The sequence below is a fragment of the Eptesicus fuscus genome, chromosome 6, assembly GCF_027574615.1.
Source record: "Eptesicus fuscus isolate TK198812 chromosome 6, DD_ASM_mEF_20220401, whole genome shotgun sequence".
Classification (NCBI taxonomy): Eukaryota; Metazoa; Chordata; class Mammalia; order Chiroptera; family Vespertilionidae; genus Eptesicus; species Eptesicus fuscus.
This window is the reverse complement of record NC_072478.1, coordinates 43991458-44014606: the sequence shown is the minus strand read 5'-3', so window position 1 is coordinate 44014606 and position 23149 is coordinate 43991458. Positions and strand designations below refer to the sequence as shown.

Sequence of the window (23149 nt, the reverse complement as noted above, 5' to 3'; positions counted from 1 at the left end):
ATGAAAGAGAACCCCAAAGACAGACAGGTGAGGGTTTTGTTAACCCAGGAGAGCTGCCAACTTCATTGTTGGCAAAACGAGGGCTGGAGTTTTGGGGAAGAGGATGAAAGATCCAAGAACACTTACCATAGGAAAACAACACCAACAAAAAAACCAACTAACCAGAAACACACTAAGGGATGTAACAACAGTAGTTGAACAGGGATAACTGTTAAAGGGAAAATAAAGAGAACATAGATTGAACACGAATTGGAAGCTTTGCTTTTAAGCAGGTGAGGGCGCTTAAAAGAATCAGATCCAGCATAGAGTCTAGTAGGCTCTGGAGGATGAGGCCTGGGGGAGGGGAAATGGGCCATTTAAAGCCAAACACCTGTGGAACGGTCTCATTAGGGAAACCACATTTCTGCGTGTGGCTGGTTGGGTGGTTAGGGAACACTGGGCTGGCTATAGATCCGCTGGGAATGTGGGGCCCATCGCAGATCATGGCATCCAGCTGCCGCTGCTTCACCAGCAGGTGCCTGAATCAGCTGTGTGGCCAGGGCAGGTTTCCCCAGGAATCTTCTATGTCATGCCATCGCATCACTCTAGTTCTAAAGCAGAGATGAGGAAATGATCGTTTAGAAAAGTCCAGGGACCATACTGTGCAGCTGTATAAAAGAAGGATCTCTTACCCTTTGAGACAGCATGGAGGGACCTGGAGAAAGAAGCCAGTCAGAGAAAGACAAGTATCACATGCTCTCACTTACATGTGGAATCTAATGAACAAAATAAACTGAGGCACAAAATAGAACCAGAGGCGTGGAAACATGGAACAGACTGATGAATCTCAGAGGGAAGGGTGGAGCTGGGGGCAGGAAGAGATTAACCAAAGAATGTACATGCATATATGCATTTCCCATGGACACAGACAATAGTATGGTAGGCCTGGGAGGATGCAGCGAAGGGGGTCAATGGGAAAAAAAGAGGACACCTGTAATACTTTCAGCAATAAAGATAAATTTTAAAAAGTCCAGTGGCTTGACTAAAGCCATGGAGAAACTTTATTTAAAATATATTTTTATTGATTTCAGAGAGGAAGGGAGAGGGAGGGAGAGAGAGAAACATCAACAATGAGAGAGAATCGTTGATCAACTGCCTCTTTCATGCCCCCTACTGGAGATTGAACCCACAACCCAAGCATGTGCCCTTGACCGGAATCAAATCCAGGACCCTTCAGTTTGCAGACCTCTGCTCTATCCACTGAGTCAAACCAGCTGGGCCAAGCCATAGAGAACTTGATTGGAGCGCCCCTAACGTCCCACCCCTGAAATACACACTTTCTGTTTGCAGAGCACCCGCACTTTCCATTCCGCTGTCCACAACTCAGTGCTTTTGACTCAGCTGTCGAGCGGTGGCTCTCCTAAAACATGCATTACAGTCCACAGAATGGACTAACTAAGGAACTAACTGCAGATGTACTAGTACAGTGGTCGGCAAACTGCAGCTCGCGAGCCACATGCGGCTCTTTGGCCCCTTGAGTGTGGCTCTTCCACAAAATACCACGGCCTGGGCGAGTCTATTTTAAAGAAGTGGCGTTAGAAGAAGTTCAAGTTTAAAAAATTTGGCTCTCAAAAGAAATATCAGTCGTCGTACTGTTGATATTTGGCTCTGTTGACTAATGCGTTTGCCGACCACTGGACTAGTATATCTGCTCTAACATTTGTGGTAGAGTGTGGTGATGACAAAATTCTAAGGACAATGGAAACATCACACACAGGATCAGTATTTCCCCAAGTCTGTGGGATTCGTACACATGACCCCATGATCCAGTGGGGGGAACTGTGCCATGTTTAAATAAGATTGAGAAACTCTGCACTGCATAATTGTAAACAGGTTTATTTATCATGGGATTTCTCAGAACTTCTAATATACTTTCATGTGCTGCGAATCTCTAAAAGACAAATGTAGCAAGCAGTGTTCCCAAATGTAATTGATTATGCAGCACCCCCAGCTACCCCACCCCAACCCTCCCCACCCATACCTATTTTTCAGGTGCACACATGGGAACATTGTTTGATGAAACATTTGGAAAAACACTGGCCTAAAACATACACTGAAATCCCAGCAAAACTGACACAGTTTTTCTGTATTTCATACTATTTAGAAGAGATGGCAAAAATTCCCTTATGACAGGAGTCTTGTAGGTGAGACCTCAAGACCTATCGTATTGAGAGAGAAAACAGACTTCCATGCTCTGGCCATTCCATACGTTACCAAAGTGCAAGCCTGCAGCCAATAAAATGGAAGCCAGAATGTATTCATCCAGGGAAATTAGCCACAGTAAATACTCAATGCGTCATGGGGAGCAAAGGAGATTAGGAAGCTGTGAAAACATCTGCCAAAATCGTGTCTGAAGAATGTTTTCAACTTCCTTGGAAAGCTTAGATTACTCTTCCAAGCACAGGTTTGTTGTGGCATGGACCATTCCATCGGAGTACCTGGTCGACTCCAGCCCGTCTGTGCTCTGCAAATACCGAGCTCGCTAGTCCAAGAGCAAAGTGAAGGAAGCCACAGGGCCAGCAGGGGTCCAGGTGACACACAGTGTGACCACAGAAGCTCCTGCCTCTGAGATCTTGGCAATGAAGTTCCTCCTTTGAGTCCCAGCTCTGCCCGTACAATCCTGCACACGTTTTGGTCCTGGGGCTTCTGAAACACTCCCTGGGCCAGCATCTTGTTGCCTATTTGTAGTCAGTACCGTTCTTCCCCAAAGTCTTAGCTCCTCTTTGTATTTTCACATCATCAACTTTCACAACCAAGTTTATTTCCATTATATTTCCCCAGACCTTCTCTCCTTTTTTTTTTTTTTTGCTTGTTTCATCCACTTTCACAATTCATCGATTGCTTCTTATTCATTCTTACATTTAAAATACCAATATTTAGCCCAGCTGGCATGGTTCAGTGGTTGAGCATTGACCTATGAACCAGGAGGTCACGGTTTGATTCCTGGTCAGGGCACGTGCCCAGGTTGCAGGCTTGATCCCCTGTAGGGAGCTTGCAGGAGGCAGCTGATCAATGATTCTCTCTCTACATTGATGTTTGCATCTTTCTCTCCTTCTCCTATTCCTCTCTGAAATCAATAAAGATGTATTTTAAAAAATAAAATACCAATATTTATTAACTACCCCTGCCTTGGATCATCACCTGTCATAAGTGGTCCTTCTCACCTGACAATCTTCTCCATTTTTCCAATTGCTTCTGATATATTTGGGGGATTTTCTAATTCCTATTTCAGGTTTTATCTATCTAGATACAACACCCCCTTGTGAGGTTTTTTAATGTATAAAGTGCGTCTGTATTAAGTTGATTATAAGCAAAGTCATTTAGTGGGGCAATGAAAGGCTCGGTTTGTGGGACCGCCTGTCAGGGAATGAAGAGCTGGTTAGCTGTGACACTGGACAAATAACCCATCTTTCTGGGCCTCGTTCCCCCACCTACCACCTGGGGAAAATATACCACCTGCCTCATTCGGTTATTATAAGGATTAATTGAATTAACACGCATAAATGGCCTATAATAACACCTAGAACATGGTAAAATTATTAGCTATTGTTATTTCTACCATTTAAGATAACAAAAGCATCTTCGAATAAAGTGTGGAGATTTTTTTTTTAATATATTTTATTGATTTTTTACAGAGAGGAAGAGAGAGGGATAGAGAGTTAGAAACATCAATGAGAGAGAAACATCGATCAGCTGCCTCTTGCACACCCCCTACTGGGGATGTGCCCTCAACCAAGGTACATGCCCTTGACCGGAATCGAACCCGGGACCTTTGCGTCCGCAGGCCGACGCTCTATCCACTGAGCCAAACCGGTTTCGGCTGGAGATTTTTTTTAAGTATTTCTTTTCTGTCTTTTTAAGGCCCAGATTATAAAAAGGATTATCTACCTAGACTTCAGCAGCACACCTCATACGTAGGAGAATTGCGTCCGGCGTTAGAGAAATCTGGAGACCTCGGCTACTTGTGGAGGCCGGCCTCATGCGGCAGCTTGCCAGCCAAATACAAGCACATGTATGTTGGTGAAGTCGGCTGGGGAATACCAGAGCATGATTTTATCAACAAAACGAGGCGCGAGAGTGGCTTTCACATCAAGGTACTGCTCTTAAATGTCTGTTCTTCAGAGCATACTGTTGCCTGATCTGAATGCTTCCCGAGTTCGCTTCCATAGGAAACGGCATGATCTTGGTCTGTGATGGAGAAAGAATGGCATTTGAGTTTCGCAGAAAAGTAAATGTGTGAAGAAATGTACTCGCTACCGCCCTTCCCGCTTAGGCCCCTTAAACCGTGAGAGGAGAGGTGTGGAGAAGATGAAGCCGTGGGTAACACAAACGCACTGGTGCTTGGCTTGGGGATGCTTCAGATTCACATGCCTGCTGCGGCATTCACACACTGCCCCTCCCAGCACTCTCTTATGAGTGGGTGGTGTGAAAGCAGGCTGGGCTGGATGGACAGCGAACAGATGAGTCCCAGATCTCTGAAAGCCACTGTGTGGCTAGTGCCTTTGGATCAAAATTCCAGAGGGACCTTAGAAACTTGTCTATTCCTCTTGGTGATTGAAATGCAGGGATGAGCCCATACAGTCTCCTCTGTGGAGGAAGACAGCACAGGTGATTTTAGAAGTAAAACTTAAGCATTCAGACTTTTTTCCAGGCAGGCCTTTGCATTATCTGAAAAGGGAACATGTACTGCATCCATTAGGCAATGACTGGATTTCCTTGAATCTTAAGGCAATAGAGTACAGCCTCATACGGTCAAGTTTAACAAAAGGAAAAGCCCCTTTCTGGCCCAACCTGTACAGCAGCAGTACAGGAGAGTGATTGGGAGCTCAGTCTCTATCAGACAGAGCTGGGTTCAAATGCTGACCCTGAGGTAGGTCTGGCATGTGACCTTGGGCTGGGGAGTTGACTGCTCTATGTCTCTGCCCCCTCCTCTCCTCATGGCAGTGTTTAGAGAGCCTGATTCATAAAATCTCTGAATCCCTATTCTAGTTCTGCCACCTACTAGCTGAGAGTGGCCTTAGGCAAGTTCCTTAACCTCTCTCTGGCTTCAGTTTCATTATGAATCTTATTTACCTTATTGGGCTGTTGTACACAGTAAACAAGTTAATATTTGCAAAGTGCTGGGAACAGTGTGCTCTATGTGTTTACTGTTATTATTATTGTTATGTTGTGAGTATTAAAGTGAGAACACGAGGAAAGCACTAGGCGTGATGCATCGCACGTGGTTGACATCCAAATCTCAGCTCTTAGCACTGGGTTGTCGGCTATCAGTACTGCGGTGGTTGTGGTTAATGTTACTTAGTGCCAGTGAGATGAAATGAATGCCCAGGTTTTCAGCTGTGTCCTGTTCCACTTAGGCACTAAAGACGAAGATCCCAAATTTAATTAAATATCAAAACTGGCCACCAGCAAGGAGAGTATAGCCCCAAGGCAAGGCAGCTGGTTGGAAGCGTCCAGAACAGTCATTGCCGTGTGGCTACCCTTTGGCCGGCGCCTTGCTCTGGAGCACAGTCCTCAGTCTGTCTGCCTGTCTTGAGTGCGTATAGCTTCTCTTCCTTTTTCATCTTTAACTTAAGAACACATTGGTCTGCTCAAATGGCGTGCATTCAAGCATGCCTGGTCTTCGAAGCAAGCTGGGAGCTCACCAGAGAGTCAGCCACGATTTCGCCTTCCAGGAGGCGTTTGTCCCGTTCGGATTTCACAGGTGGCTCCGAGTCACCCTCTGCTTGGCAGCCCTGGCCTCTTAGCCCCCATGGGATTGAGTGCGAGCCATACGATCATTTTCTCTGCCAACTCGTGGCACACTCAGGAGTTGGTCTGGTTTGACACAAGCTGTAAGGGCTGTTGCTTCTTATCACTGCACTTTCTTGGCCCTGGCAATTTGAATTTTGTTAGTAATTGTTTCTTTTCTTATTATTGATTTTTAGAGAGAGAGAAGGGAAGAGAGAGAGAGAGAGAGAGAGAGAGAGAGAGAGAGAGAGAGAGAGAGAGAGAGAAACACCTACACATCAATTTGTTGTTCCACTTATTTATGCATTCTTGTATGTGCCCTGCCTGGGGATCAAACCCACAACATTGGTGTATGGGGATGATTCTCTAATGCAGTGGTCAGCAAACTGCGGCTCTCGAGCCACATGCGGCTCTTTGGCCCCTTGAGTGTGGCTCTTCCACAAAATACCACGTGTGGGTGCGCACATACAGTGCGAGTGAAACTTCGTGACCCATGCGCTGAAGTCGGTTTTCGGCTCTCAAAAGAAATTTCAGTCGTTGTACTGTTGATATTTGGCTCTGTTGACTAATGAGTTTGCCGACTACTGGTCTAACCAACTGAACTACCCAGCCAGGCCCTTTGGGTAACAATGTTAAACCCTGAGGGTTCCTTGGACTTAGAGCTTAATAATGAGAGCAAAAAAAATTCATTGAGAATGATAATACATATTAGCAAAGAACCGATATAATTTTCTGATGTAAGGCCGCTACTCTTCTCTGTACCCTACACACTTCTCCTGGGCATCCAGTCCAGCCTCAGACTAGGGTTCCTCATCCACCCAGTGCTTCATCCAGCTCCTTCCCATCAGTCAGACTTGGCGTGAGTTGACGTTTGAGCTGATAAATACACACACACATACACTCTCCATGCATGCAAACAAGCTCCTAATTACAAGTACTGTATGAGAGGAGCAGGTAAATTCCCTGGTGTGATGTAAGTTAAGGACATGTCTCGGTCCATGTCCCGTTGGTCCTCAGGTTCTGTTATTAATGGAGCTCTATCACACCCTCCGCCGTCCTTACCGCAGTCCCAGTCAAGAGGGCACTGCTTCAGTCTAACCTCAGAGACTCCTCCGTGTCTCTTGCTGCCACGCTGGAACTCGGATTTTAGGCATAAACCTTTATCTGGTGGGTTTCTATAGCATGCGCAGCTGCCCTTCCTAATTTACTGCTCCAGGCTTGCAGGAGGCTCACAGTTAAGAAAGCTCATGCCCCTCCAGTAGACACATGGAACACGGCCTGGGGCAGCTGCTTCCTACCTGGGATGGTCTCTCCTATTTGGGGCACTCAGAGGGTTCAGATCATCTGGATTTGGGTGGAAAAATAATCACTTCCAGGCTGAGTGACACGTGAAAAATTTCCCCACATTGCGGAGGTCAGTAAAAATCACAATATCGGGTTTCTCTGCTGGATCCCTTTGTGTTTAGCTATTTCCTACTCACTCGTGTGTGGGTTACAACGCCATAATGATACATGTGGGTGTAAGCCAGCAAAGATCCCTGCTTTTGTTATTATCTCAGATTTAAGAGCAGTACGTTTTTGTTTTTTTTTAATGGATTGGTCTCTGCCAAACTATATATGTTGTTTCTGGAAGAATATGCGGAGACCTTTGAAACATTTCCTTTGGTTTCAGCCCCATGCTAAATTGAGGACAATTCTGAGTGCTGCTTAGCCGGGCACGCCTTCTCTTTCCCGGCCTTTCTTTAACCCAAACCTGGACAGAATCAGTGGGCTTCCTCATGTCCACTTTCTGCTCCTGCGCGTTGACCTTGTGACCAAATGATTTAAGTCATTTGATGTTCCCACAGAAACAACATTATACTGGATTTGATGGTTAACTCTTCCTAGGTATGAATCCAAAGGCAATATTAAGTCAATTAATCATGACATATATTACAACCACTATGTCATCATACAGTCTAACAACTTGAAAAATCTGCAGAAAGTAATGAGAACTATGGAAACTTATAACCATATTTACATGTAATCTATATATATAAAAGGCTAAGTGGCTGACCACCCGTCCATCCAACCGTCTGACCAACCAACCAGCAGGTACATATGATGTGCACTGGCAATTTAAAAATAAACAATGGTTCACACATGCACAATACATATAAAGCTCTTGCTGGTGCCAATCGCATGCATGTTTTAATTTTATAATAATATATTCTATATACTATTTTGACACGTAATTTTTTGCAGTAATGTAATTACCGCACAAATCTTTCTTCTAATTAATTTCCTTTCAATGTGCATGAATCCATGCACCGGGCCACCAGTACAGTATAATATAATAAAAGTAAAATCTTTGAGGCTTTGACACTTCTGCCTCACTTTTAATTGGGCACATGCTCCACAGTTATTAAATATAGAGGCTTCTTTGGGACAGTTTTATGGACATTTGAACAGACGTCTGACGTTGAGTTTCTTGATGCCTGTCGAATAAATGGACCCTCTGCTGGTTGTTTCGTCAGACATTTTTCTCACTGTGATTTATTTAGAGAAAGTAAACATAAAACAAGCTGCCATTGACTAAATATTTACTACCTGAGGAAGGTACTGTAATTATTTCCATTTTACAGATGAGGAAACTGAGGTGTTGAAAGGTGAGGGCCTTGCCTGAGGCCTCACAGCCAGTAAATGGTGGAGCCAGGAATTGAACCCAGGCTGTGAACTCAGGACTTAGAGGAGATACAGCTCATATGAGATGAATGACAGGAAAGGAAGTCAGATCATCAGACTGAATGTGCATAGAGTATACGTTTTGTTATTATTTTTCTTTAATTGGCTGGGCTCAATTCCAATTGCCTTCTCTTACAAGTTATGCATCCTTTCTTCATGTTCCCTCCACTTTCTCCCAGCTTCCCATTCTGCATTCTTTATACACAATGTACTTCATTTATAATATTAACATCAATTACTAGTAGATATCACCCACATAGTTGATGTAATAAGGTATAGCTTAGTAATAGTTATTTTTGAATTTTTATTTAATAAACACCTGATAATGTTTCAAAAACAGGTGATCAAATACAATCTTTGGCATTATGGGAAGAAATAGAGAAGACAGTGAGGTCCTACCAAAGATTACCTTCTTTCCTTGTCCCAGCCTGACCCCGTGCGGTCTTCCAAACTGTCCACCTTCACACGACAGTGTCCGGGACAATTTTCAAATTCACCTGGAAAAAGAAATACTACCAGTGTGGAGTTGACTGGTATGTAGACCACCAATCACATATTTCAGAATTTCTGGGTGTCTTTTGCCCTAAATTTTTTACTTACCTGTAGGTTCATTTGGTTGAATCACATTCACCAATTTTGAGTCTCACAGTCCTAGTCTCCAGATGGTATGCTCAATCCAGAAAACTTTAAAAAAGATAAATAAAGCTTTCTTTTTCAACCAAGTTATGCAAGCAAAATAGAAAATAGCTTTTCTAAAATTAGGCACATCTTTGGGTTGTTGCTATTCCTCCCCCAATGGGTGTGTGTTCAGTTCTCACTTTATACTTCTTAGAGTTATTTGCACCGGTTTGTGGCTTAATGTAAAAATACTTCCATCAGCACCTTTCCTCCTGAGGTGCCTATAGCGCAATGCACTTTCCGAGGCCACGGAAGCCTTCAGTAAGGAAGTGTCACGTGCGGACCATCTGTGGGGAGAAACATCGCCTACAGAGGCCAAAGAACCTTCCCTTCAAAATAATATATTAGCACCATGCACCTCCTTATACACAGACGTTATACTTTCCCCCTTTCACAAACCTTGGCTCTATAAGATTCCTCGAATAAATGGAAGGAAGTCGTTTCCTTATAAACTTTTACTTGTGTCTGGACACCTGTAAATAAACTTTCTGTCCGACGCTTCCTTTCTCTAGCAGACCGGGAAAGCACCAGGAGGCGTGCCCCTGGTGTGCGCTCCCAGCGCTCTGTGCAGAGCCGCTCCGGGAGGAATGTGTTTGCAAAGGGAAGCCCCTCTGTGGGTAGCCAGGGCCACCGCCACCTCCACATCCCGCTGGGCGCCGCAGCCCCTGCGACCCCGCTCCTCAGCTAAACAAAGGGCTTCCTCTCACTTGTTGAGGTTGCTTTATAGATAATTATTTGCAAATTGGGGAAAAATACCTATTAGTTTTCATACCTGTTGTTAGGATGTAGAAACATGGAAAAGAAAGAAGGAAAAGGGCCCGGCCGGCATGGCTCAGAGGTTGAGCATGGACCTATGAACCAGGAGGTCAGGGTTGAATTCCCAGTCAGGGCACATGCCCCAGTTGCTAGCTCGATCCCCAGTGCGGGGCGTGCAGGAGGCAGTGATCAGTGATTCTTTCTCATCATTGATGTTTCTATCTCTCTCTCTTCCCTTCCTCTCTAAAATCAATTTAAAAAAAAAAGAAGAAGAAGAAGGAAGGAAAAGGAGCTCAATGCAATTTAGAACCTAGTGGGTGATTTTATTCCTTAGTTAAGGAAAGAAGGTTAAAAATATGTCATGGTAGTTAGTAACATTTGTGGGGCTTGATGTAACATCTTGAGTCTGTGTCTTAATGTAAACTTCACCTTTTTTAAAAATTATACTTCTTGAAGTTAGTAATTAAGCATATGCCATAGGTTTTCAACAAATATTATTTGCTGATGATAGGGGAGATTCAGGGCTAAGAAAAAAATTGTATAAATTAGAATGGATTCTAATCCACCTATGGTTTGACTCCGTATCCCAGCCCCTTTAAATATACTATCAAAGAATTTTAAAACTCGGGCGTGATTGAAGCACAGGTGCCTAAAATACCAGAACATCTGTTTTCTAAATCTGGCATTTATCTTGGCTTTTTAAGACCTTTGGGAGAAACAGTTTATTAAATATAGGGGCCCTTGCAGTATCGTCCCAGCTATGTTTCTGGGCACACAAAAAATGGCACTGAAAGTAAGTACTGTAGGAATTCATGTGAGTTCCTTCAGCTGGGGAAGAATTCATAGGAGAGTTTCTTTGTGCTGTTGAAGTATTTAGTGTGACTATTATTAGCAATTAGACTGCACAATCCCAGCCACATCCCCAATGGCTTTAGGCAAACTGAGGTTCAGATCTGTTTTATTTGACTTTGTACTGACAGCATTAACCCCACACCTCCTAGTGCTTAGAATGGCATAGATGATTACTGATAAATACTAGGAGCCCAGTGCACGAATTCGTGCTCCTTGAAAGGAACTGTGGGCCGTGAGGCTGCGGTGGGCACAGGGGCAGGTCTGGGTCCAACCTCCGTGTCCCTGCCTGGCCGCCCCCACTGCAGCCCCCGGTCCCCTCTCTGCTGGCATCCCTGGTCCCACGCACTGATGGTGCCGGTCCCGCTCTCACTCGCTGACAGCGGCTAGCGATCAGGGCTGGAGCCGGGAGTCAGCAGCAGGTGCGAGCGGCAGCTCCAGTGCCAGCAGCAGGTGTGAACGCTGGGCGGAACCAGGGCACATGGGAGCAAAGAATTTCCAGTAACCACTGGAGGCTCGCCCCAATGACAGCGACCAGCGCCCCGCCTTGGTCTGGCACCCCTGCTCACTTGCTCCAACATCCCCCCGCGGCCGACGCCCACCATGCTCCACGCTCTGCCACCTGCTGCCAACACCTGCTATGTTTGGCACATGCCCCCTGCTGGTCAGTGCATGTCATAGTGACTGGTTGTTTGTTTGTTTGGTTGTTCAGTTGTTCCGCCATTTGGTCTATTTGCATATTAGCCTTTTATTATATAGGATGGGAGATAGAGATTGCTTCTTTTCTCATACAGTGTCTTTGTTAAGAGACCAAGTTGCAGAAGAGGAGAAATGAATTTTTAAGTAAACTAATTTTTAAGTAATGAATTTTTAAGTAATCTAAATTAATTTTAGATTCATTATTATTCTACTCCTAGCTTATTCAGTAGTCATTTGAAAGCAATTTGCCACGTAATTTTTCATTGAAGCTTGGTTCTACAATTACTGTTCACAATGCCTGAACTGCCACCCCTAGTGTAATTCTGTATTCTGAGGCTAATTGGACAATTAACTTGGGAGAAGCACACTTTTTCACCTTTGAATGAACAATAGTGCCAACATCTTAGGAAACTCCAAGGGTGAGAGCAGTTGCAAAACAGGCACTTGATTACATTTCAGAAACTGAGCACTGAGTACAAATAGAGACTTAGGAAGCTGTTGAGTAGCTTGAATAGTTGAATCCTCTCAGATTTCAGACTCTGGTTGGGATCATCAACAAGTTCTGAATAAAGGCTCCTGGCAGAACGATTGGTTACGTATCCTAACAATTCCCCACAGGATGAGTTCTAGTCTTGCTTTCAAAGAAAATCCTAGTGTATCTTGAATTATGGGAATACTATTATGAATAATAATTATTCATAGTAATATATGAATAAGGAAAACATCTATGTCCCTGGAGAAGTACAGAGAAAAAATAAGTATTAGCCTTCTCTCTGAGCATAAGTGAGGCAACTTAGTATGCATAATGCTTTTCAGGGTAAATCTATGTGTGCGGCCTTAGTGAAAAATTGAATGTGACAGAAGTGAAAGTAGCCAGTTGAAAGCCTTTTCATTTTCTCTTCTCTCTCTTTGCATGCTATCTGTCTACCTACTGTTTTTTATGTCTCAGTTTTCCCATCTATAAAATGGGGATTGTATTAGTTTTCTTACCATAAATGTAGCTGCTTTAAAGCAACACCTTTTCTATAGGTCAGAAGTCCTGGGAAGGCAGGGTCAGGTTCTCTGCTCAGGTCCCACAAGGCTAAAATCAAGGTTTTAGTTATTGTGTCCCTGATCTCATCTGAGGCTAGCGGTTTCTTCCAAGTTCATGTGGTTGTGGCAGATTTTAGTTCTTTGTGGCTGTAGGTTGAGGATCCATTTCTTTGCTGGCTGTTAGTCAGCGGGTGGCCATTCTCCTCATCTAGAAGTTACCACGTGGCCTCCTCCAGCTTTAAAATCAGCAACAACAAAATCTCCCTCATGTGAAATCCCTCTCTCACTAAATCTCCTTTGCCAGTAAGAGTTAGGCCCACCCTGAGGGTTAATCTCCCTTTCTTAGTCTGCTGATTTGGGATTTTAATTACATCTGCAAAATCCCTTCACAGCAGTAAAGTTCCTGGATTAGTATTTGGTCGAATGCCTGAGAGAAGGTAGGTATACCAAGGAGTGAGAATCTTGGGGGATCTGTCTTAGAATTCTGTCTACCCCAGGGATAATAATAATATCTTGGAGGATTGTTTAATGGATTAAGTGAGATATGTGAGTAAAGCACTTAGCATAGTATCTAGTGTAATGTCTCAATAAATGGGATTTAGTGTCATTAATACCTATATACACTCCATTTTCCTGCCTACATGGATTTTTTTAATTATTTGGATATTTTCACACAAAAAAACAAACTCACAAAACCCATTGTTTAGTCTATGTGCTGAAAGTTGATGTATGTTTTCAAATTATTTAAAAACAGTGCAGTTAAAAAAAAAAGAGAGACCAGAATGTAATTTATATTGGTGCACAAATATAATATGTCATAAAATGAAGTATGAGTCTCTCTGCATTGTTCATTTTTTGCTTTTTAATAAGAAAAATGCATCTCAGAATCCATGCCTTAACCACTGACATTTTTCAGAAAGAATTGTTTTGTTTTTACTCATGCTCTGAATATAAAATGAATACTTTAAATGCCCCATTCACACAAAGGCCTTTCTGCCCCCTTGCTTCCTTCAACAGTTCAAGTCTAGAATAGGCAGCATTATGCAAGCTGGTGATCCAGCTTCAACAAAGAGAATGCTTCTCACTGACTGTGGGAAGAAAGACACCTAAGGGGTTAACAGTAATATTTTGCAAATTGAGGCAAGAGAAGGAAAAAAACCTATTAGCATAAGAAAAGGTAGCCTTAGGGGATTTTCCACTCAAATGTTTGGTACTAAGAGCTCTATGTTACAGAGGAGGATGGAGAAGAGAAACCCTAGTGTCTATGCATTCTTAAAATGCATTGCCATTGTATTCATTCTACTGGAGAGAAAGACCTCATAGTTATAGAGATGGGAAGTGGTTCTTTCTAGTAAGGAAAGTCAAAATTGGATATATTAACAAAATTTTTATGATGTTATACACTAATACATAGGAGAAATGGGGAGGTGGGGAGGGAATCTGCTATTCTGTTTTAAGAAAAGTCTTTCCAGATTAAGAAGATGCAATTCTTTTGTTATTAAAAATGTGAATGAAGATCACAGATCATCCAAGTCCTGGAAAATTTGTCCAGAAGCGATAATAAAATTATTTTTAAGTCTATTGATAAGGTCAATTTTCAGGGAATCAATGTGCCAGAAATCAATTGAAGAAATAAAATTATGCCATGACCTTTCCATTATACAGATGATGACTTTTCAAATTTTCTGTGGAATAGTGGGTAAACCCTGCATTAATATCTCAATTGTCACTTTATTTATTCTACACATATACATTAAAGAGCCAGAAGTGATCAAGATTTCAGGTCTTCATCCACAAGTAGATGACTTAGGTACACAGACCTGCTTTTCTAAAACAAGTAACTGTGAAGCTCTTGATCAGGAAAGTTATTCTAAACCAAAGCTTGAAGGGGGGGGTGAGGCGGGGGGGGGGGGGGGGGGGCGGGGGCAGGGAAGGGAAAGAATTTAGAGAGGGAGGGGAGGGAGGGAAGGAGGGAGACACACACACACACACACACACACACATACACACACACACGCACACACACAACAGGGATCCAACCCCCCAGGTATGTGCCCTGACAGGAAATCAAACCCCTAACCTTTGGTGCTTGGGACCATGCTCCAACCAACTGGGCCACCTGGCCAGGGCAAAAGGAAAGATTTTTTAAAAAGTACTAGGTCATTCCTTTGATGTTGAAATTATCATAATACTAGAGGCCCAGTGCATGAAATTCGTGTACGGAGGGGGGTTGTCCCTCAGCCCAGCCTGTACCCTCTCCAATCTGGGACCCCTCAAGGGATGTCCGACTGCCCCTTTAGGCCCGATCCCTGGATCGGGCCTAAACGGGCAGTCAGGCATTCCTCTCACAATCCAGGACTGCTGGCTCCCAGCTGCTCACCTGCCTACCTTCCTGATTGCCCCTAACTGCTTCTGTCTGCCAGCCTGATCACCCCCTAACCACTCTGCTGCCAGCCTGTTTGCCCCCAACTTCCCTCCTCTGCCGACCTGGTCACCCCTAACTGCCCTCTTCTGCAGGGTTGATCACCTCCAACTGCCCTCCCTTGCAGGCCTGGTCCTTCTCAACTGCCCTCCCTTGAAGGCCGGGTGCCTCCCAACTGCCCTCTCCTGCTGGCCATCTTGTGGTGGCCATCTTGTGTCCACATGGGGGCAGGATCTTTGACCACATGGGGGCAGCTATATTGTGTGTTGCAGTGATGATCAATCTGCATATTACTCTTTTATTAGATAGGATAGAGGCCTGGTACAGGGGTGGGGGCCAGCTGGTTTGCCCTGAAGGGTGTCCCTGATCAGGGTGGGGTTCCCTTGGGGCGTGGGGTGGCCTGAGCGAGGGGCCTGTGGTGGTTTGCAGGTGGGCCACGCCCCCTGGCAACGCAAGCGGAGGCCCTGGTATCTGGAATTTATTTTCCTTCTACAATTGAAACTTTGTAGCCTGGAGCAGAGCCAAGCCTGGGGCTCCCTCTGAGGCCCTCAGCCATTTGTGTTGGGGTTATAATTGAAACTTTGTTGCCTTAAGCGGGTGGGCCCGGCCAGGGTGTGTGGAAAGCTTTGCTTCCCCTGTTGCCGGCGGCAACCCTGGCCTGCTCTCTCAAGCTCCATTCTGGCGCCATTTGTTTGAATTTGTTTACCTTCTATAATTGAAACTTTGTAGCTTGAGTGGAGGTTTAGGCCTGCAACGGCTGGCAGAAAGCTTAGCTTCCTCTGTTACCTAGGAAACCTTGCTCTCTGTGGCTGTAGCCATCTTGGTTTGGGTTAATTTGCATGCTCGCTCTGATTGGATGGTGGGTGTGGCTTGTGGGGTGTCGGAGGTATGGTCAATTTGCATATTTGTCTATTATTAGATAGGATGATTTGCTACTTTGTATGAATATAGCACTCCAAATCAATACAAAAAAAAAAAATGCATTCCAATCTGAAGTGAAATATGTTTGATAATCCATATCATTGTTTCCCACCCCAGGTATGGAAAACTTAGAAATGATTATAGACCAAAACCTTTTCATTATAAATGTGACACCCTTAGCCCCCAAGTTCAGGCCTAAGATGTGCCATCCACTGACTGATGCCTGGGGAAAAGGAGGCAGTATATACAGGTCACTTATTCAGTGATAATAGATAATTTCCATGTACTCAAGAGGGTGAGGGGATTTTTTTTTTAATGTGAGAACTGGTTCTAAGCTGCCAAATATTTTATCAAATTATGCTTTTCTGAAAGGAGTTTCCAGATCTACACTGAACCACAGCTATCTATGTGTAATTCAGCTCTTTCCTACAATATTACCACCATGTTTTCTAATTCTGTGAAGGTAAAGTGAAGAGACCTCAACTCTTTGAGTCTAACTGATCAATAGTAGTTTCAAAAGCCTGTTTATTTAGACACGGAATCATAAAGAGAGAAAGGAGTCCAGAGATCACTGAAGACACTCTTCTTGCTACCCAATACTTTTACAGAGATAGAAAGTAAATCACATAGGATCATATTTATTTCACTTGTACCTTTTTCTCCTCAGTTCAAGAGTCAAAATTGAAACAGACTCATAGATACAGAGAACAGATGGATGGTTGCCAGATGGGAGGGGGTTGAAGGGATAGATGAAAAAGGCAAAGGGATTAAGGCGTACAATTTGGCACTTAAAAATAGTCACAGAGATGTCAAGTACAGCATAGGAAATATAGTAGATAATCCTATCTAATGAGGGGATATGCTAATTGACCTCACACCATCGCAAAAGATGGCTCCCACAGCCAATAAGGAGGGAATATTCTAATTGACTGCCCTGCCCTCAAAGATGGCAGCACCCACAGCCAATAAGGAGGGAATATGCTAATTGATTGTCATGCCTTCAAAGATGGTGGTGCCCACAGTCACAAGATGGCGGTGCTCAGTCCCCTCAGCCCCGCCGGGGCAGCAGATGCACAGCGGGGCCTGGCCCGCCTCCAGGCAGGCCAGGCCTTGCTGCACCTGTCTCCGGAGTCCTCCAGCCGCCCAGGGCCGGCCTGAGGCACAGGCAAGCCTCAGATGGCGGCTGCCCAGCCACTCAGGGCTGGCCTGAGGCACAGGTAACCAGGGCCAGCTGAGGCTTGTGCTGCCAGCAGTGGCAGCAGCAGAGGTGTGATGGGGGCATCGCCTTCCCCTGATTGCCAGGTCACCTCCCGCCCATGAGGGCTCCTGGACTGTGAGAGGGGGCAGGCCAGGCTGAGGGACCCCCTTCCAGTGCATGAATTTTCATGCACCGGGCCTCTAGTATTGTAATAACTATGTATGGTGCCAGGTAGGTACAGGGAATATCAGAGAGAACACTTTGTAAAGTATATTATTATCTAACCACTATGTTGTACACCTCAAACTAATACAAAATAATATTGAAGGTAAACTAATTAAAAAATGAAATAAAATATACTTTTGATAATTTATAATGCAAATTTAACTTTGTTTTGGGGAAAATTATGCCCAACTATGAATGAGACAACTGATGATCTCTGTTTTCTTCTCAAAAAGAAAAAGTGGTATTGTTATAATTTTAGTTTACTTGTTTTCAATGTGCACTTATTCAAAGAATTTGAATGGTGCAGTACTTTTATATAAATAGATTAAAAATGAAAAAAATCAAAACACCATATTCTTGTACCTGAATTTAGCATTTCCTATTTAATTTCCTACCCTCACTTGTCTTTTGATTAGGAACATGTTGGTGCCTTTTGAACTTGGAATTCAGATACATTAACTTTCTTCCTTTTACAGCATAAAGAACAAAGACGAGCTGCTAGTGAAGCAATAAGCCACAGATACCAAAACCCATGGTAAGCACATATGAATGATTTTTCAATTAATTCGTTTCCTTCCTAAATTCGTAAAAGTGTTACTTTTTAAAAAACTTTTAAGTATATTACCACTTCATTTCTTTTTTATTCCAAGTAAACACAAAATTTTCACTATCTTTAGATTTTAATTAAAAGGAGAAAATGGGCAAAGCCAGCATTGACTATAGGGGAGGAAAAGAGAACCAGCGGGACTGGATGAGCAGGGTAGCTTTTACTATATAAATACTACTTTCAGCGGAAAACAACAATATAATTGTTTTTGGGGGAAAAAAAAGAAGAAAAGAAAAGCTCATTTCATGCAGTTGGCCTAGAAACCATCATAGTGGGTAATCTTGGTTAATAAATGGAATCCTACTGAAGTCACACAATGGCTTGAATTCACGCTATCTCGAGGCTGCCTGTAACCTAAATTAAACATGTCTGGCTCAAGGTATGTTAAATTACAGGAAAAGAGTACATCTAGGCTTGTCATCTGGCTGTAACATATAATCCGATTCCTAAGAGGGGGAGGATCGATCAGCACGGCTCTGCAAGACTTGGGATTTAGTAATGTCTTTGTTGGCCTTAGCTTTTGGGTGGCAAGGGTTTCTGGAGGCTAATTCACTTCATTTTTCACTGTTGGAGGATACAGCATTAGTATGTGCAAAATGAATGGATTGTAGGCTCTTTCTGCTATAACACAACAACACAAACTGAACCAAAAAGAGACAGAGCCTCCACCCCTATGTCAAAAGTCTACTAGTTACTACAACACGATCTCAGGACCACAAAAGATCTCATTAGGCAAGTCCTATAACTTATACATGAAGCATAGCCTATGTTTAAAACCATAAGGAAATAGTTACAATTTATTGCACGTTAAACACACGTTCTCATTAAAATATCCCACTTTGCTCAGATAATATTATAAGCATCTACCTACAAATGTGCTACAAAAGATTTCAAGCAACCTCCCCCCCCCCTTGAAAAAACACATTAAAGGCCACTGAAAATCAAAGAAACGTCAACAGGCATTGGTGATATAAGTGTGAAAATGTGCTGCATTTATTTAAACATAAAAAAACTTGTTAGAAAGTATCTGAGAAATATTGAAGCTTGGAACATTTCCCATGGATGAAAGAATGTTGGCAGCATTCATTCCAGGGAATATGATACAGATTGTGCCAGGTCATGAGGATTCAAACATTTATGAAAATGACCTTGTACTTAGGGGACTATAGATTCAATTGGAAATTTGGATATATATAGGTAGATAGATTTGAAAAAAAAATAACAAAACTAATTTTCATATGTTGAGTGACAAATTAATAATGATAGTTATAACTAGAAAAGTTAAAACCAAAATTTTTTTAGTGTATCGATGACCCCCTGGGCTAGTGAGTAGCCTCTGGCTCAGGTCCTATTTGTAACTAGTTCAGATGTCAATCATCTAAAGTGCTGCCTCCCTCTGGAGACTTTACACACATCCAAGTGCTTAAAAGACTGGGAAGATGCTCCTGAATAGGCTACTGACTAGGACAGGCCCAGGTGTGCCCACTCCTTTGCATTCTCTGAGTGTGACTGAGGGCTGTCTCTTTCCCGGGCAAGGTTAGTGCTTAACCTCCCAGTTAATTTTCATGTTCTGACTTTCTTAGTCAACAACCGTCACTCACTAAATTCAGCACTTCCTGTGTTTGAAGCAACGCTAGGTCCCGTGGACACAGTGGTGAACAAAACAGGCCCCGTACATGCCCTTCTTGGAACTTGTATTCTAGGGGAGGAGAGAGACATTAAACAACTAAATGACTCAGGAACATTATTCTATGTTTGATGCTTTTTAATGAAAAATTTTAAGTACAATATAATCCATGCTTGTGGCAACACATCAAATAACATACTAGTAAGCAGTAGATCAAGAAAAAGTTTATATTCTGCTCTATTCCACCCAGTTTATGATAAGACATTTCATTACAAAGGCTATTTATGGGGTGTAAAGAGGCTTTACTAGGGACATCTACCTGGACTGAGGATCTGAGAAGTGCTCACCAAGAAGTAATTGTTAAACTGACTTTGAAAAGGTGAGTATAAGCTCTTTCCTGGCAGAGGGAACTACATGCACAAGGCCCCGAGGTAGGAAAGAACATATCAAACTAGGACCAGTGCAGCTGGACGACAGAAACCAATGGGAGGATAGCAAGGCGAGGGTCAGATTTTGTAGGATCTTGTGTCCAGATTAGAGAATTCGGATTTTAATCTAGGAACAAAGATAATTTATTAGAAGATGCAAAAAAAAGAAGCAACATGATTCAGATTTTTTCCTAAGATCACCAGAATATTGGAGTCCTATGTGGAGAATGGATTGAAAGGTGACAAGTACAGTAATAAGAAGATGCACTAGGAGACTATTTCATTTTTAACAGGCCCATCTTCTGTTTTCAGTGTGCTTTGCAAACGGGCCAAAATAAATAGTGATTACGGAGGGCTGTGGGAAGGACGAAGGATTTGATGGAGCTTTCAAAGAAACTTGGGCTGTACATACATAGAAAAAGTTTGCTGTAATGATGGGGAGTTAGAATGTATTCACTACTCGGATGAAGCAGATTTTAACATCATCTTAATTGGATTTCAGAGGCTCAGTTACATGACCAAGGGCCCCAGGGCTCCAGAACTAACATTTCACTCCAAGTAGACTGAGTCCATTAACACGGGTTGGAATCTGGGCTTGGATGTTTTTAAAGGGCTCCCCAGGTCATCTGATGCACATCCAGGGTTGAGTACCACTAGTGAAGACTGAGAAAAGATGGGGACTGAGCCTTGGGTGGGGGCAGGGGTACCCACACGGAGGACAAGATGAATGAGGGCCACTGAAGCAGAAAAGGAGCCTAACAGTGGGGCCCTTCCGACAACAGAAGGCTATAAAAAGTCATTGAAGAATTTTGAAGGAAACGGAAATTCAAGAAAACAATAACAGACAAATATGTGAAAATTGTCAGTGGTCTCAGGAAAAAAAAACATTGTAGAAAGACTAGGATGATTTTAGTCAATACAACCAATGCTAAAGAATTTCTGTCTGCTGACATAACGGAGGCAAAATCCTCAGTATTTTTGAGACTAGAAGTCCAGTAAAGGACAATTACAGGATTTCCTCCATTCTGAGACGTACTTTAAAAATTTTAACTTTCTTGAAATCAGGATGTGTTTTATAATCGTTTATAAGTGTAGTGTACAAACCTGGCTCCTCTTTCTTTCCTCCCATGTAAACCTGTTACTAAATCAATGGTGTGCCATACAATGTATTGCATCCTAATAAAAGTATACTCCAACAAACGTGAAACGAAGAGCTGCTACTAGCCAGGTGCTCAGAACATTAAAAATTAATAAGCGGAGCTCAGCGGGAGTGGCTCAGGGGTTGAGCATTGACCTATGAACCAGGAGGTTACGATTGGATTCCCCATCAGGGCACATGTCCTGGTTGCAGGCTTGATCCTCTCTCATCATTGATGTTTCTCTCTCTCTCTCTCCCTCTCCCTTCCTCTCTGAAATCAATAAAAATATTTTAAAAATTAATAAGCACAGTCCTCACTCTCAAGTAGCTCCCAGACTTTCATGACAGACTGACACAAACAGCACATTTCCATACAATGTACATTGATGGAGAATGATTGCAGTAATTGGGTGTGTGTGTAAACTCTTTTTATTTCCTTCTGAATTGAAACATCCTCTTGTGCTAAATAACTGAAGTTTCTCTAGATATGTGATTTGATGGTTAACTCATTTTCATACAGTTGTTTGCGATTGGTGTTTTCCAATTTATACACACAGTATTTCTAATTTGAACAAAAAGAATAAAAAGCACAGATAGGAAATGGACAACCAGTTTACCGTCCAATTAAGAGGCCACAAGAGAACGTACAGCAGTGAATGGACAAGGCTTTTTGTTTGTTTGAAGATGTAAGGACTGCGGTGGAAGTTACACACCATTACTGAAAATTGCAGGGCATGGAAGTATCTTGTTTTTCTTTTTCCCTTGACACAGTGTTTGACAAAATGGGGCGTTCAATACATATTTGCAAACCCCAGTCCTTCTTGTTGTCATAACAGCATAAATTGGTATCGTTCTGGCTGGAGAAGCTGGAGGAGTTCAAGTCGTGATGACTTTCTGGAAGAGACCAAAGTTAAGCTGGTTTTAGAAAGAAAATTTTAGGAAAATCTCTGGCTGTCTCCTTGAGTGAATTTTTTATCCATGCAAATGAAAGAGTTGCTGAGATTATGAAACCGACAGAATTACTCACGGGTAAGCAGCATTCCATAGAGGAGCTGCCGACAGGCCTCTGACCTAATGTCACGACCAAGTTGCCTCTTTGCCAACTGGGGGCTTGAAATATTTGCCACTTATTTGCCAGCTTATAGATTTGTCTTGAGAATAATGTCTTAAGGAACGTCAAGTTCCCATAATCTGCCATTGTCATTAGATGGGGGTGTGAAGGAGGCTGTCACCTCCCAGGTAAGGACAACCAAACTGGATGTCAGCCATGGAGGGGAAGAGCCACGTGAGCATTAAAGGATCAAATTAACCACAGCCTCCCTCAACTTCTCACTTACTCGAGAGTCACAGAGACACAGCTCTTTTAAAATATGTTTTTATTGATTTTAGAGAGACAGAGAGGAAGGGAAAGGGAGAGAAACCTCAATCGGCTGCCTCCTTCCTACACGCCCCCTACTGAGGATGGAGCCTGCAATGTGGGCATGTGCTCTGACCAGGAATCCAGCTGGTGACGTCTCGGTGCATGGGACAATGTTCATCCAATTGAGCCACCCCAGCCAGGGCCTGAGACACAGCTCATGTTAGAGTGTTGGCTCTCCCAGTTGCCTTGACATAATCGTAAGATTAGTTAGTGACCACCCACGTCACGAGGTGCACAACATGGCATAGCTGGAAGAGTGCTAAATCAAGAAAGCTGGTTTCACTGGGGATTTATCTTTCCCAAAGAAGTAATAGAGGAGATGCACAAAGGTTTAGCTCCAAGGAAGCCCCAAAGTGTTTGCAGTAATACAAAGTCAGAAATAACCTACTACCCCTCCCCTCAAATAGGGGATAGTAAGCAGTTATGAATCAGTATCTATACAGAAATTAAGAACAAGGTTTTAAGTCCCAGCATCACTACCTATTAGCTGTGATATCTTGGAGTTATTTAAGCATTTTATGCCTCAGTTTCTCAACCTTCAAAATGGTGGTAACAGGATCTACTCCGCTGGGTTGTTGTATAGGCGTGTTGTTATATATACAGCACTTAGAAAAGCACTTGGTGCATACTAAGTACTCAGGAAATAGTGTGACCAT

The 23149-nt window shown here is 43.1% G+C and overlaps 1 protein-coding gene across 1 annotated transcript in view; it reads left to right on the top strand.

Moving 5' to 3' along the window:
- The window catches only part of C6H4orf45 (chromosome 6 C4orf45 homolog), a 69080-nt gene that overhangs the window by 27757 nt on the left and 18174 nt on the right, over positions 1–23149 (top strand). The window contains exons 2-3 of the mRNA XM_008146741.3: positions 3901–4133; positions 17750–17808. Of these exons, the coding sequence (XP_008144963.3) occupies positions 3901–4133; positions 17750–17808 (292 nt within the window). The remainder of the gene's footprint in view (positions 1–3900; positions 4134–17749; positions 17809–23149) is intronic.